Genomic DNA, 16,530 nt, shown 5'->3' with positions numbered 1-16,530 from the left:
TGGCTTGGCAGGGTTCAAGATGATACGCACTGGTTCAGCACTCAGCATGTGCCCCACTTCATTTGCATGGGTGGACCACAGCTGTGGAGGTACTCGTGCCAACAGTTCCTCTTGCAAGTAGGAAGTGTCAGGTTCAGAGTACTCCTGGGTTAGCAAAGCCACAAGCTCAGTTTCCCTATGTTCTGGTACCTCAAGGTAAACACCATCTGGGCTACAATAAATCACGCATCCCAGTTTACACAACAAATCCTTACCAAGAAGGTTGACAGGTGCACAGGGGCTAAGAAGAAAGGCATGATTTTCAGACAAAGGGCCAATAGAGATGGAGACAGGTTCAGAGACGGGATGTGGGATAGGTTGTCCGCCTATACCGACAGCATTTATAGTTTCAGGAGAATAAGGTAGAAAAGGAAACTCAGCAGCCTTTAGCGTGGAGCGGGATGCTCCGGTGTCGACAAGACAGGAGACAGGTTTACCAGAAATAAGGCATTCAACAAACGGACCAGATTGGTCAGTAGCAAGCAAAGGAGCGATGATGTCACTGTCCCTCAGGCTGTCCTATTCAACACTGGGAAAATTGACAGGAAGTGGAGGTGGGGGCAGGGACTGGGGTCTGGGTCCTTGGCCGGGGCGCTTGGGGCATTCTGATTTCCAATGTCCTTCTTGCTTGCAATAATGACATTGGTTCCCATAGCCTGGGTTTTGTGGGCTCAAGGATCTATCTCTTCCCCTGAATCTACCCGGGCCTCCCCTTCCCCGTCCTCGTCCCCTTCCTCTACCTGGACCCTGCAACTGAGAAATCTGTAAGGCCATTAACTTAAACTCGGCATTGTCTTTAGACCGTTCCAATTTGTTATGAAAATGGTTAGCCGCAGCAAGGACTTCAGTCAAATCTTTAGTTTCCCAGCCAATAATTACTGTTTGAATTTTCTCAGCAATTTTAGGGTTAAGTCCCTGGATGAATGCTGCCACTATTGCTTGTTTAGCATTTCCGACTGGGTTATCCATTCCTGAGTATCGTTCAAATGCCTGTTTGAGGCGTTCCAAATAGTCACTGGGGTGTTCATTTTTGTTTTGTTTACAGGTATTTATTTTGGTCCAGTCTGCCTTTTTTGGGCAAATTGTGAGAACTGCCTGAACCAAAGCATTTCTCTTGTCAATAAAGTCTTGGCCAATCCCTGGGTTTTGATCTGGCCAAGTACAGGCAGCATACAGACGTAGCATAGTTTCCTTGGGCAAAATCGATCGCATGAGCTGATTAATGTCAGCCCATGTTGGATTATAACAATTTATAACAGTCTGCAATTCTTCCTGAAATTTTTCTGGGTCTTCCCTGATTTTGGGGAATTTTTGAGTTAAATTGTAGAGATCACCTGGAGTCCAGGGTGCATGCACGGTTACTATATTTTGTCCATCGGTGCCAATGCCTGGCATTTGTCTTAGGGGGTAAACTTGTGCAGCTCGGGATCTAAGATTGATGGGAGATCTTTCCATGCCTATTCCCATTCTTCTAAATACACCTGTGGTGGGTTGTGACCCAGGAGTAAATTGCCACACTGGTGATGATTGAGTGGCAGATATGGTGGATGAGTCCAGACTATTAAGCTCCGTGGATGGATTTACTGAAGGAGCTTCAGCTAATGAGTTACTAGCCTGGGCTGCAGCCTGATGTTGAACCGGTTGTTGCTGATGTGGGAGTCCCAGGAGAGCAGGGTTCGAACAAAGGTCAAGGATATCCTCTGCTGGCTCCGGTGGTGGGGGCGCCCCGGGCAATGCTGGATACATCGGAGCGGTGGCCGGCGTGTAATTTGGGGGAGCAGCCAATTTCTCCCGAACAGCTTGTAACTGCTGTTTTAATTTTTCTTGAGAGTCTTTTAGGCTCCTAGTTTGAGATTCTGTCCGCCTTTTGGACATTTCATCATACCAATAAAAGAACGCGTCCCACTGGTTTTGTGGTGTTTTGGATCCACGGGACTCTAAAGCCCCTCTTAAGTGCACTATTTTATCCTGATCAAATGTTCCTTCTTGTGGAAAATGCTTCACAGGATCATCCCTAGTATACCAGTTCCACTTATCCAGGTACTTGCAAGCCTCGGGAGAATAGTGTGTGTACATAAAGTACGCCGGAGTCCCCTTAGGGGGGACGGGAACTTGTTTAGACTGACTCGTTCCCATTTTCAGTCACACAGGGAGACGTAGGAGAGGCTTATTTAGGATGTCCGGGCCGCTCAGTGCCTTGCCCCGCAGTTTTTCACTGCCCAGACAAAAGGCTTCTGACCCGACACCGGCTCATAAAATGGAAATGGGAAGGGAAACACAAGAGGAATCCTTTCACTCCTGCTCTCGGCAGAAGCTACTGGGACAAGGGGTTTGGAAAAGACAAAATCACTCAGACGCCCTGTCCACTGGGTCACGAGGTTTCAGCTGGGCCCCCTTGCTTTCGACGCTACCTTTTTTAGGCAGAATCGGGGCGGCTAGACCCAGCCTTAGTCCCAGACCTGGTCAGTGGCTCATTTTTCTAAATGCACACACACACATTTATTCAATCACTGGGAAGCCCTGTCCACTGGGTCACGAGGTTCCAGTTGGGCCCCCTTGCTTTCAAAACTGCCCTGTCAGGCAGAATTGGGGCGGCTGAACCCAACCGTAGTCTCAGACCTGGTCAGTGGCTCATATTTCTAAATACACACACATGCACATTCATTCAGTCAGCCAGACCTCCTCCCCCACACCGCCTTAGTTAATTAACGACAAGCCCGATGTGCTGTAGGATGAAGGTGCTTCATACAGTTTCTCCCTAAATAAAACGTACGTTACCAGACACAAAATGGGATCCTTTACCAGACAGAAAATTTTAGCCGGCAGTAAGGTTCAGACTGACCTGTTTTAACAAGGTTCAGATCCAGTTACCACGGCCAAGTTGGGAGCCTACAGGCAGTCCTCCTCCGAAACCCCAATAGAGATTTTGAATTAGGTCTCTTACCTCTCAAGTTTGGCGCCTCGGGGTTCGGGGGGGGGGCAGTCTGCGGTCCTCCTTTCTCAGCCTGTGTTCTGGATCCGTGTCACGGCACCAGGAATTGTCGTGGAAACACGCAGCATACTTTTGGGTCAGGTCAGCAGAAGCTTTTATTCAAAAGAAACTACAGCTGTAGGGGGGATTCCAAAGTGACATGGATTTCCCAAGCACTTGGAAGGGGTCCCCCCCAAGAGCAAAATCAGGAGGCTTATATACTTTTTAACAGTTGCTTACAACTCACGTGATCATATAGTGAAATTAGCATGAAAAGCGGCTATAATATTACTTCATTATTTCTTTGCTGTAATCAGGATGGGAACTAATGGGGGAGGCGAGGTTAGTTCACAAAACTCCTTCTTGCACCTGGAAATCAGATTTGTACATACTTTTTTGCTATCTTCAAGGCCGCGGTGAGCGAAGCAGTTGCAGAGGAGTTACAAAGAACAAACACTTTCTCTTATCTGTTTTACTATACAGAGCCAGCAATTCTCCACAAAGTGGTTATGTCATCTTATAACCTAAATAATCAAAGTTTAAGGCATATATTTTTTCTGATTCCACACATCTGTGAACCATATTGTAACAGTCTGTTATGTTTACATATTGTAGCAGAGAGGTAGGTGCCCTTTAATAACACCAAAAATGATCTTTTTCAGAACAGTGAAGTGGAAAAAATTAAAGCTAAAATGATCAGACTTCACCAGTGCTCAATACAAGGAAAATGGTCCATAGTGATGCAATTTTTATCTGTGTCTGAAAACTGAGACCTAAAATCCTCAGTGAATACAAACCCCTTAGTGGTGTCAGTTTACTTAGTGGATCATGACCCATGAGCACTTCCTAGCAGCTACACTTTGGTTAAATAAGCCATTTATATTTGAGTATTTCCACTATTCCTCTTTCCAGTGGTTGCTAGCTATGTCCATAGCAACAGATAGTGATGTTGCAAGTGGAGTTCAATGAGTTGATTATATGATAAACCAGAGAGCAGAAAATAGATATTCTGTTTACACACAAATATCTTGACTGCAGTAACAATTTATACCAAGAAAAGTGTTGAAAAGAAAATTGACTTCCTTTTTTCCCATATTTTTTGGCCTCCATTGTTGGCTGAGTTTCCCATTTTATCTTTAAAAAGTTGGATCTGTTCTTATAGTTGAGAACTACTGTTGTTAGAGTAGCACATTCAGGGAAGCAGTTATCACTGTGGTGCAGTTAGATAACACTTGAGTGCTGTGATTCAAGCGTAGGCATTAAAGGTACTCGCATAAGCTGCCTGAGCTTTGTACTACTGAATAATCAGAAAAGATTTAACAGAAGAGTAGATGTTTTTGCTGTAATAATTATATCCCATTTAAGAGGGACTAAAATTGGGAGCAACTTGAAAGATAAATAGCATTTAAACAAAAAAGCTATTTTCTTTGCTTATCGGGTGGGGGTTTTGTATTTTTTTTGGCTTATTATTGAAGTTTGCTTCTGAATAGCATTATCTCTCACTAGAGAACATCTCCTTTATGATGTACTGTGTGGTCTTCAACCTATATTTAAGGTGTCACGCTGTAATGAGTTTGGGTATTCTGCTTTTCTCTCATTCTCACTGTTTGCCACAGAAAGCCACCCTTCCTAATTTGTTTTCTTTCCCTTTGTTCAATGTGGTTGCCCTTATTTTTAGATCAGCCTTATTTTGCAATGCAGGAGTGTCTGGTCCATTCATTGTCCATATGAGCATAGTAGTAAAACATGTTGAAAATAAATATGTTGGGGAGCCTGTCCTAAGAGGTCCATCCTCAACGCAAGAACAAGCCCTTTGTCATTGCTTTAGGAGAAAGGAGAAATTGCTTTAGAAATTAGGAGTCAGAGAAGACTCCTAATTTCAGCCAGCAGCAGGGACTGAAGAGTTGTAGGTTTCCCTCAAACCTAAGCGTTTCGAAACATGTAACTCTGGGACTCGGTTTAAAAAAAAAAAAAAGTCAACATGGTTTTGGAAATTAGCTGGCAAATACCCTTGGAGGGAGCCCTAAATGGTTAAAGAAATAAGCAAAAAAACCCATAAAAGATATACATTTGGTTCTGGATAGGAAGTAAATTTAAAGTAGAATCGTCATTCCTGACTCATTCCCTATGGGAATGCCCTTATTGTAGAATAATGGCACCTGTTTCTGACTTTGCAATCCCCTTCAAAAATGGATTAAACTAATTTGGAATAAAGCACTCATCTTCTGGAATAAGCATTTGTATGCAAGGAGCTAAGAGTTATTTTGAAATAAACCCCATGCATTGACAGAATCAAAGCAACAAGGAGGACGCCTTTGTATTGAGAGAGAAAATCACCTAACTTCAACTCTCCATCTAATAAAGTGGCCCCTGGGCTACAGTACAACTTAGCCTTTGGATATGTTAGCCCACATGTTGGCAAGGCTGTTCAGTGATGTTAGACTAACTCACTTCTGCTAATTTGATTGTCAACCACATTTCTTTTACAGATCAAGATAGCTTAGGGAGCAGAGCACAAGCTAAGGAAAGAGACAAACAAGCAATGGATACAAACAAGCCTTATGGAAGTCTAATTCCCCTAACCAGGGTAGAAAGGAGGAGGAGTGGAGAAGGGCAGCCAGAGATTGCCAGCCTTCTGCTATTTATTTCTTGTATTTTAAAGGTTCTCTAAGAACAGACAGCTCAATTGCCAGAAACAAGTGGATTATTTTGGTTTCTTACCCAACCCTTGTGTGGAAAGTGTGGGAAACAACCACTGAAAACTGCAAGCTTGTAAATAACACACTCATTTGCAAATATAAAACCTTGATTCTGGAAAAGGACACTCTCCTGGTCTGTGTTACGTGGTTGTGTGCGTCTGTCAGCCTTTTCTTCCTTCTTATTTTATACTCCCTATTCAGTGGTTGGCCAAACATTATCTTTCTTTTATTTTATCTGTGGGCAAGGATGCCTTTCCCAACCACTGTCAAGTCCCTTGGCTATCGGGCTTCCCCCCTCCCTGTTTTTTTTTCCTTGTGTATCTGGGTGAGTTTCTTCGCTAACTTCCTAGAGAAATCAGTATTTTCTATTGATATCTATATGTATTTTATATAGATATCAAATAGATACCTATTTTGTATTTTATCTATATGTATGTTTTTCTCTTACACTCACTATTGTGGGTATCAAGCACTTCCCAAATACTTAGAAGTATAAATACAAAGAAATTTGTTTCTTCTCTTTTCCTTCCAGTATGAAGGGGTTTTTATTTCTTTCTGCTTTCTTTCTTCTCAGCTTTATTGTAAGAAGATTAGAGCAAGAAGTAGATTTTTTTTTGCACTTTGCTATGAGACAAAGGGTTTTGTTTTCAATGTGACCTCTCCTGGGATTGAGTTCATGATTTCTGCTCTAGTTGCTGTGCAAGATCTGTCTTTTTGTATGCTTATGTATGAAGGTCATTCTTGAGATTAACAGATTGAATGGAAGATAGCTGTCATAGGCAGTCAAGATGATGGAAGGTGAGTAGGTTGCTCTGGTAATTTGGACCAATCCTATAGAGGTTTTTGAAAATGAGAGTTGAAATCTAGAATTAGACTCAATATTCAGGAAGGAGCCATTGAAGAAAACAGGGTTTCAGGGTTTCTGTGTTGTTGAAGCAACTATAGCTACTTATGTTTGATGGTTTCATAGTTTGGTATATACAAGTACTTGCATCGAGCCTCAAGGACATGAATATAGATTGGGTCACCATGGGAAACTCTGACTCCTGTAGAAGAAAGTGTAACTTATGTGCCAGTCATTAATGACAAGGGACATTTTTGTAGCCATGGCTACTTGTGTATCTAAATACAGTGGACTGTTTAGCAGAACGCCAGTACTCAAGACTATCTCAAGGAACCCAAACCAGAGCGCACACAATGTAGAGTAACGCTATGGCAGCAGTTCCAAGACTATTCCTTTATTTTATTACATGAAGAATGAAATCATTAACAATGTTAACCCCTGATTCATACAAAAAAATGAAGCAGTTCACATTTCTCGGAGCTCTTTCAAATGTAATACACACCTTTGGAGAGAGCTGCCTTCTTTGAGTGGTACCCATCATTATTATTTCTCCATCCTGGGACAAAAAAAATCCTATTCCAGACGGCCTACTTATGTTCACAACAAAATATCTGTGCGGGCCGGGGAGTGATCCGGGCCCTTTTTCGCGCCGCACGGGCTGTGGCCAGCAGCCCGGGCATGCTGGGTCGGAGAGAACAGGCGACACGCTGGAATTAGGCACGGACGCGTAATGGTTGATTCAAGATTGTTTACTTACACCGAAGATGGTCACGGTGTAGGCTGGACAGTTTCCCAGGCACAGCTCCGCTTAAATCCTCGTTTGAGGACTCAGACAATATTCAGATCACTCCCACGGAGTTGTCGAGGCTCCGTGGATCCTTTTGCGCACAGGGAGAGGGATACGTCGAGGATTGCGATCGGTGACGGGGAGAGGCTAGAGGCTGATCAGACCCCTGTTGCCTGCTTGAAATGCACTGGGTCCAATAGGCTCCGCAGCGCTTAGAGATCTTCACACAGCGTGAACTCTCCTCCTCCTGGTGTTCGTGGAGTCCTCCCTTGCGGGGGTTCTCCTCAGAGTTCTCCAAGTTCTCCAACTTGGGCGGAAACCACTCAAGCCTTTTATACGGCTAGCAAGCCAATCGCTAGCTGCCACGTGTGAATAATTTCACGCAAGCCAATAATGGGGCTCGAATTTGAATACGAATGGCAGGAACTCTTTGCAACAAGCATTTCTGTGCTGCAAAGAAGAAATGCACACTGCAAAGAAAGCTACAAATTGGCGGGAATTCTTTTTCACCGGGATTTTCCTGTGCAGCAGAAAACTCCACCGTGCAAAGCAGCTGCAATTTAGCGGGAACATAATTCAGTGGTGCCAAAGCACACACAAAACAAAATCACACCCTTGGGTTGTGACAATATCAATAGGGAATTTCGAGAAAAATTATACTTTTTCTATGGACTATGGTATAGCCTTTACTGCCTGCCACCCACCCTACTTCAAGTTATGGTAGACACCACAGTAATGTATGAAAGAGATATCTGAGATGGACAAGCCCTAAAGGGAGATTTCCAGTTCTTTGGAACCAAAACCAGAGCAACAGAACTCTAAAACCCAGTTTAAAAGAAGGGAACACTTCCTCATCTCTTTTCCTCCTCTGGAAATGATGGTCCCCAGAACCTAGGTGTGAACTTCAACTCAATACAGTTATAGCTAGCCTGTTCACATTGTTCCTTACTATCCAACCATTGCCAGAACTTTTTGGTTTCTTTTCCTTACTACAGTTTGCCTTTTATTTTCTTTAGATGTTTTTCAGTTTGCGTCCTGGAAAGGGCATTTCTCACTACAGGTGTGAACTGTAAATTAATTTTGTTAAGTGTGAAAGGAAGATCAGGGCAAGCATCCATGAGACCCAGAGACTGTAAGAACAAACATATATGAGAAACTTGGCTGGCTTTAAAAACCCTGGAAAGGAAAAAATAAGATTTGTATGATGACTGTCCAACAGGCTAAGAAGAGATACAGTGGTTAGGAATTTATTGTTATCTTTTTTCATGGGCACCATGGTGTCTAGGAGCACCAATCACTGATCTAGACGTTGTTGTGGTAAGCAGCGTACAGAAACCAATCAGAAAGGCAGTGTCTGCCCCAGAAAGTTTACGTTGTAAGTTGATGCTGCATTTGGTATACCGCAGGCTTTGATTTCTGAGATAGGCTTAGTAGTCAACAATATACATATTTTAAATAAACAGCTGATTTGTAGTATTTAGTACCTGAAATCTGAGTAATTTGTTTTGCTCAATGAGATCTGCTCAATGAGACCCAACTGGGACCCATTGCACTCTGTTGCTATGGATATGTTGTAAAGTAACGAAGTTGATAATACTTCTTTCTAGGATTAAGTCCTGAGGAAATTGGGCTGTTAGAAGGAAAATTGTATGTACATAAAATGCTGATTAATAATTTCCCAAAGGACATGGAGAAAGCACAGAGGATGTATCTTACTCTGTCAAGGCAAATTCACACTGACTGTAGTGGAGCCAGGATTTCACTAAAATGGTTGTATTTTTAAATATGACATGACTAAATATTTTCCCAACAGGAGAAATCCCTCTGGGAATCCATTGGCAATTACATCATTATTATTCTGTAATCTCCTAATTTCCTCATAGCATCCCAGTTATAAAGAGGTATCAGTCCTTTTCGGGAGGGATCAGTTCTTGTTATATGATATAAACAAAAGTTTTAAAAAAGGAATAGAGATTTTCTGGCATTACTGTCTTGTAAAGAGGGATTTGATGCTTCTATTAGCTGTGTACTAGCATTGGAAAAGCAGCTTTATTGAGGCCTTTTTACTGGTTACTATTATTGCATACAGGCTCATGAACAGATGGCTCTCTCTTAAGAAGAGGCTGAATCAGGTTACTCTATAATTTTCATTTTATTACTGAGACAATTTAGTAATCTAACATCATCCATTTATCCAGCAATCTGGTAACCAAAAATGTAATCAGTATCTAACTTCCTGAAAGTTAATCCCTTCTATTAAATATGTACCTGTTTTTTTCCCTATTATTCATCTTTTTTAAGCAACATGTACCAATTTGGTCATTTTACCATTTTATTGGGCTAGTTTGTTTGTCTCCCTATGAAGATCAAATCATTTTCATTTTTAGATGTTTCAGGGTGCATCAATGGTTTTTTTTTAATGGAAATCATGGAAATCCCAGAGAACCTATCAAGCACTTAAATACCGTTACAAATCTAGCCTTGTCTCCTTGCACTCTCCACTGCTCCTCTCATCTTGCCTTCTCAGTTGTCTGCATGATCAAGGGAGATTTTGTGCCTTAACCTTCCCACCCTTTAAACACCAGTTATAGTCTGTGATACTTTCTGTGTTACACATGTGGCAGAAATTGTTTGCATTTCAAACAAAATTATTTTGTATTTCAAGAGCGGTGCTTAGTTAGGTGTACCATCTAATGGAAGTGCGCGTTATTCTCCATATAATTGCTGTTGTTCCCTAGACCATTTCCTGAAGATCCGGAGAGCTTTTCCTCATTTCTCAATCAAAAGATGCCATATTAAATATACCTTTTCCTGCTCTTGATCCTGAAGGATAAAAAATGACAGTATTCTAGATAGCATGTCTCTGGTCCCATGGTGGATTGAGTTAAACTCATTCTTGCATTAAAACAACAGTAGCTACATTTTTAAATGATTTATTGCATATAAGCTATTGACATATTAAGACCCATCTCTTCAGTTGTCTTCTTCAAATATGCAGTTAAGCTAAACAGCCAGGAATCAGCTGTGTGTTTGGAATATTAGTGCAGTGCCAACATAATTAAAATGTTGTAATAGAAAGTGAAAATATGCAGTAATTCCAGTTAAAAAAAGTAATGTAACTTTAAGGCCACTTTTCAGTGCTGCTGTGGTAAATATCAGGGCCTACATCTTCAAAGTGCATTCAAAACATTGATTAATTAATCTTTACAATGTGACTAATTAATCCTCCTAATGCAAGGAGGCACTTTTGAGTTCTAATCTGAAAAGGGCTAAGGCTTGAGGGCCTCATACGCTGATGTTTCACTTCAGACCTATCTCTAACAAGTAAAATTCAAACATTGAATTTTCACTGAAGATTTTTAGAGAAGCTGAAATGAAATCAATAATTCAATTCAGTGTTTAATTTAAGATTAATTGGGCTATTTAATTAAAGATCCAAAAGGATTCTATCTTCAATAATTTCATATCTTTAGTATCTTCTCTAACTCCAGTTTCCTGTGCATTCATACATATTGGACTTTTCACATTACTATGATGATGTAATACATAATGTGTGGTCCTTTCCTATATCATTTCCTTTGCTAAGGAGTTATTTAAATCCATGTGGTCTTACAAAGTCCTTTTTATTTCACCTATGTAGCTTAATTCATCTGGGTATTCTATGAAATCAAGTATATTTTGTGCACTGTGGGCATATCTACACCAGATGCTTACTGTGGATTAGCCTAACAACACTGCGCAGTAGCATGTCACAGCACAAACCATGCTAATAGCCTACTGTGCAGTGTTATTAAGTTAATGCACAGTAAGCATCACTAAATAACCGTGTGCCGGCGCTACTGTGCAGTAACTCTAGGTACTGTGCATTTAGTTAGTACTTTATTAAGGAAGTACTAAACTAAATGTGCATTATCTAAGGCACATTAATGAGTGTATAGATGTGCCCTATATGTAAGAAAATTAGGGCTGTCAGTTAATCACGGTTAATGCACACGATTAACACGTTAATAGTTGTTCGCATTAATTTTTTTAACTCGCTAATCAAGCTTGTGGTTTTGGAGCCTGCGCCCGGTCACCGCTGCCTTTGGGCTGCCCTGCAGGGGAGCGGTGGCAGCGCAGAGGACCACAGGGCAGCTTGGGCATGGGCTCTGGGCAGATGTAGTGTGGGGGGAGGGGCGCACAAAGACACAGACACACAGCTATAGCTTGCACATGAGCAGAAACGGAGCATGATGGCATGTGCAGTGGTGCCCGACAGGCAAATCTATGAAGGGGAAGAGGCATGAGGGAGGGAAGGGGTATGGAGGTGCAGATCGAGGCTCCCACGGTGAGGGAGGAAGTGAAGCAGGGGCAGAGGCTGGGGTGAATGGGGCCCTGAAGCTGGGGTGGGTTGTGGGACAGAGCTGTGGGTGGCTTGTCCAGGGGTGCAGGGGGGGGTTCCTGCCGCTGCACACACCCCAGTGGAGGGGGGGGGGGCACATGCCCCCCAGATTTGTGCATAGAGTGGAGGCGGGCTGCTGCTGCAGGCTGGGGCTCTGTGCCCCACTGCCTTTGCCTCAGGAGCTGCACACTGGCTGCGCTGTGCCCCCTGCCCACCTGGCGGCAGGTTGCACTGCATGGCGCTGCGTGGCTCCCGGGGCAATGGCAGCAGGGTGCAGAGCCCAGCACATGCTGGCAGCCCACCTCTGCCCTGTGCACAAATCTGGGGGCCACATTCCCCCATGCCTTCCTGGGGTGTGTGCAGCAGCAGGAGCCTCCCCATGTTCCTGGATAAGCCGCCCATGGCTCTGTCCCACAGCCTGCGCCGGCTGCCCCAGATCCTGCCAGGGTATGCAGGAACGCCCTTCCCTGGGCTCCCAACCCCACGCACATGCCCACAGCCTCCCACACCTTCACAAATTCCCCCCCGCCACATGCCCCCCAACTGTACAGAGTACCTGCATAATTTTGCATAACTTTGAGTTTTTCTGCACATAATTTTAAGTTTTTCATTGTACAATTCAAATCATGATTAATTTTGACTATTTTTTCAACCATGCAACTAATTGCAATTAAATTTTTTTAATCGTTTAACAGCCCTAGAAAAAATACTTTATCTTAGTAAATCCTTAGTAAATGCATCTTAACACTTCCTTTGCCTTTCATTCCTGAAGAATAACTATGAGTTATATGCTTTATTCCCCGTCATTTAGGGAATTCCCAACCAATTCATTACACCATTTGAATTAATAATAAGAAGGTGCCAGTATTTCTCACCAGAATTGCAGTACCATGTGTAAGGCTTTTTGTTTCAACTACAGCCTGTATCATGCCTGTTTGAACTTTATTTTAGTATTTTAAAATAATGTTCTTTACTGCTGTATCTTCTTTATAATAACCATAGTAGAAACAAATGTAATATCCATGGTGTTTAAATATTCCATTATTAGTATTAAAAAGGAAATTTCTCTTTAGCCTATTTGCTTTATTAAATGTGGTATTAATTACATTTCCTATCCTCATTGTGTAAATCTATCACACATTTCCTTTGATTAAATTTCTAAGTCAATTAAGCTAGTACAATTCTATTCAGTGTAGAAAAGTTATCCCAAAGGGTATTTCTAATAATATTTTTGAATGAAAACTATTAAAATATGATACTTGGGGCCAGATCCTCAGTTAATATAGAATAGCTCAGCTGAATTCAGTAGAATTCTTTCAGTCAGTTCCAGGTGGCAATATGTCCTGCTATTATTACCTGGAGGTGTATCTGCCACTAATTTCTGGCATCTTTGAAAATGTTCATTGCTGTCTGTTTTGAGATCATAAAAGCAAAATGTCAAGAATAAAACAAACACAGTATTTGTACATTGTTCAAGCAGAAGCTTTGATCTTTCCATAGTAATTTTGTAGTACTATTTGGAAATTATATGTTCCTTCTATTTCTGTCTCTTCTGAAAAAAGTCCAAAAATAAAATAATTGTGACTTAATTTAACCAGACCAAGCAGGCACATTTGTAGGAGGAATATTTCCTATTGATCTATTGGTTAAATGATAAAGCACTCAGATTCATTGAGGAAGTTGGTGTATACATTTGTGCCATGCAGTCTAATCAGTCAATTGTGCCTAGATACATTCCTTTAATATATTAGTAAAAGCAGTTTTTATTTTTTATTTCTTCTTAACTTTGTTACATGATCCAGGACCCTTGATATATTCTCAAAGATTATCCTCAGGGAACCTACTAAATGCATAAAACATTAAAGAAAGAATATGAAAGAGACAGTGTTGTTGGGAAATTAGCCCCAAACCCTTACAAGCCATTTGCATTTACCTAACTTTCTTAGGGGGTTACTACCAGTTCATAAAGTCAAGCACATAGATAAGTCTATGCAAGCTCAGACTCTGTATGGTAAAATCATTCTTTAAAAGTAATGTAGTTCCTATTATAGGATTCAATCATTAGTTCATCAATTTTTTTGAAATGTTGGGCTTGTGCTACTAGATAACCATTGATAAAGAGCCCATTCATTAACAGTTGTAAAAGTCCCATTTCATATCTTTGACAGCTGCACTTTTGATAACAATTACATTATAATTTTCTCATTTATCTGAGCTCTTTTCTAGACCTAGATTGCATAGGGAAAAAATTCACATTTCCTCTATTCAAAAATGTCTGTGTTTATATTAAGAATGTTCCTCAAATGATGTGCCGTCTGTTAATGTCCTCTCTGAACCTTGCAGAGTAGTAAGTTAAATATTCCACCAATTTTCCAGGAGGGAAATATACGATGTGGAGGAATGAATAAAGTGACTTAACCGAAAGAACAGAGGGTCTAATTCTGCCTCCCTTACTCAAGCTGAATGATAATTTATTGCACAGCTGCTCCCATCAATTCTGTCAGTCGAGATTGAGCCCTCATTTTATGCAGCCGTTCAGGAAAGCAAGAGCTTCCCAACTCCTGCTCCCACTCCCTCCCCACTTGCACAACTCTGATACTCTGTGAGGCTAGCTCGAAAAGTGGCTCCAGCACAGCTGACTGAGTGGAGGTCTGGATGCAGGGTACTTTCTAAAGAGCCAAGTTGGTGGTGAGAATCAGGAAGCAGTTGTAACCAGTGCTCTTCATTCTTCATCCTTTTATGCCACCCAGACTGGAAGGGGAAACAGACCTCTTGTCCTGTCTCCCTTAAGAAAGGCCCAGCTAGGTCCAGGATCTAATCAAAGCCATTGGGTACCAGTGCTGCCCCACGGACAGGTGTACCAAACCTTTATTTTGCTTCCTGGAAATCCTATGCTCTGTTTTTGACCTCAGATATTGTTTTTGCTCTGTTACGTGTGCCTGCTTTTGATCTGAACTGGACAACTGCAGCCAGCCTGTGTCCCATCCATTAACCCTATAATGAAACTTCTGGTTTTCCCCCTCCCAGAATCTAGGCAGGGATTTCTTGTGAAAGAATAGCCACAAGCTGTTGTCTGAGGAAGTCTGAATGTTTGTTCTTCTGGCTTTGAATGGCTCCAGTCCTGTTAAATTGAGCTAAACAATTGCACCGCAATTCTGGGTTTGAAATCTAATCTACTGGATGATATAATCTTGTGTTCCCATTAGATGACCAGTAAGACACTCTCATCTTTTATATTTAAGATATGTGGAATCCCTAAATGTTAGTGCAGCAACAGCAAAAAAAAAGAGCACAGGCTTGATCTGTGTTGTCACTGCAAACCAGAAAAGGACACATACATCTTTAGAAAGGGATTCGGTGGAAAGATTCTAGTTTATCTCAAGCATTTTGACTTTTACATATTGTCTCCTGATTTACACTGTGGGTGCATCTACACATGCAAAAGATCTGGGAGCAGGGGCTGGGAGCTCCCTGGTGTAAGGGCAGGGAGGCATTGTCACCACCTGGGCTCTCATAGCAGAGCCCACCCCAGCAGCAAGCAGCTCCCGGGGGCAGGGAGCAACCTCCCACCCCTTGTTGCCCAGCTGACTGGGAACACATTTGCTCTCCGTTAGGTGTCTACATGTGCACTACTGTGCAGTTACTAATCATGATTAAATTTGCTACTTGCATTTGCAGATAGCAGATTTACTCATAATTAGAGCCAAATACTGTGTAGTAAGCACCTGCACGTGTAGACACAGATGCTTACTGTGCAGTAATTAGCTCTACTGTGCAGTAAAGTATCTCATGTAGACTCACCCTGCATCTAATGTGGTCAAAGAAAAGACCATACCACTTACGTAAAATGCAAACAAACTGACCTGATTGCAGGTCAAACGGGTAGTGCTCATGAAGCAGTTTATGGAGACATCTGTTATGTAGCAGGCTCAAGCAAGAGTAAACTTATATTAAACCATGGCATTTATTGACTCCCTCAGGAGTGTGTCACCACTAACTATACACTTGTGCTTTCTTACCTGGTTTAGAGTAAATAATTTTGCTCTTCCTTCCCTCTGTGCACACGACTCCTCAGCTGAGCATATTAATTAGTCCCTTGTTCCAGCTCTTGCTCTTTGTATATGAAGCGTAGCTAATTAACCCAAGCCATAAATATAGAACACTTACCTCCTGAGATTCTTTTGTCTTTGATTTTTCACTGAATGGGATGTTCCTATTCCCAGAATACTGACCTTTAATAGGGTAGTTTTCTTTTGCTGGAAAGGTTTCAAGGATATGCAACAAAATGCTGCTAGCCAGGATCTTCTGCCACAGCTATATGGACCACCAGTTATAACGCTGCAATGTCATTTATTGTTCCTTACCTAGCTTCTTACTGCCACTTATATTTTTTATCTCATATGTTATATCTTTCTGGGTGCCGCTATAAACATCTTACACATGTTAAAGAAAAAAGAGAAAAGGCTTAGACACTTCAAAGACTCAGAAGCTCTTAAATACTGTCTCTGGATGTGTTTGAAGTTAGAGGCCTGTTCTCCAGTTCAAGGCATCTCTGTATAGATGACCTATGGATATCATACAGTCTTGTTATATCTGAGGTTCTCTACAGTTTCTGCTTACTTATATTGTTGTTCCTGTTTTAATGCAATATTTTGTTTTCCTAAACAGAGCCATAACACTGGAGAATCAGCTGGTGATCCTCACAACCTCAGTGACCGACTCAGGTGGCTACTGTGTCCAGGCTGTCAATGAAAAGAATGGAGAAAACAAGACAAGTCCCTTTATTTATCTGAGCGTAACACGTAAGTA

The 16,530-nt window shown here is 41.7% G+C and overlaps 1 protein-coding gene across 1 annotated transcript in view; it reads left to right on the top strand.

Annotated features, from left to right (window-relative positions):
- The window catches only part of LOC102376644 (protein sidekick-1-like), a gene marked incomplete at its 3' end in the record, with an annotated part of 520,442 nt that overhangs the window by 386,972 nt on the left and 116,940 nt on the right, over positions 1 to 16,530 (top strand). Inside the window, exon 5 of the mRNA XM_014524891.2 lies at positions 16,390 to 16,523. Within this exon, the coding sequence (XP_014380377.2) occupies positions 16,390 to 16,523 (134 nt within the window). The remainder of the gene's footprint in view (positions 1 to 16,389; positions 16,524 to 16,530) is intronic.

The sequence above is a fragment of the Alligator sinensis genome, unplaced genomic scaffold, assembly GCF_000455745.1.
Source record: "Alligator sinensis unplaced genomic scaffold, ASM45574v1 scaffold772_1, whole genome shotgun sequence".
NCBI lineage: Eukaryota > Metazoa > Chordata > Crocodylia > Alligatoridae > Alligator > Alligator sinensis.
This window is presented reverse-complemented; position numbering and strand designations above follow the sequence as displayed.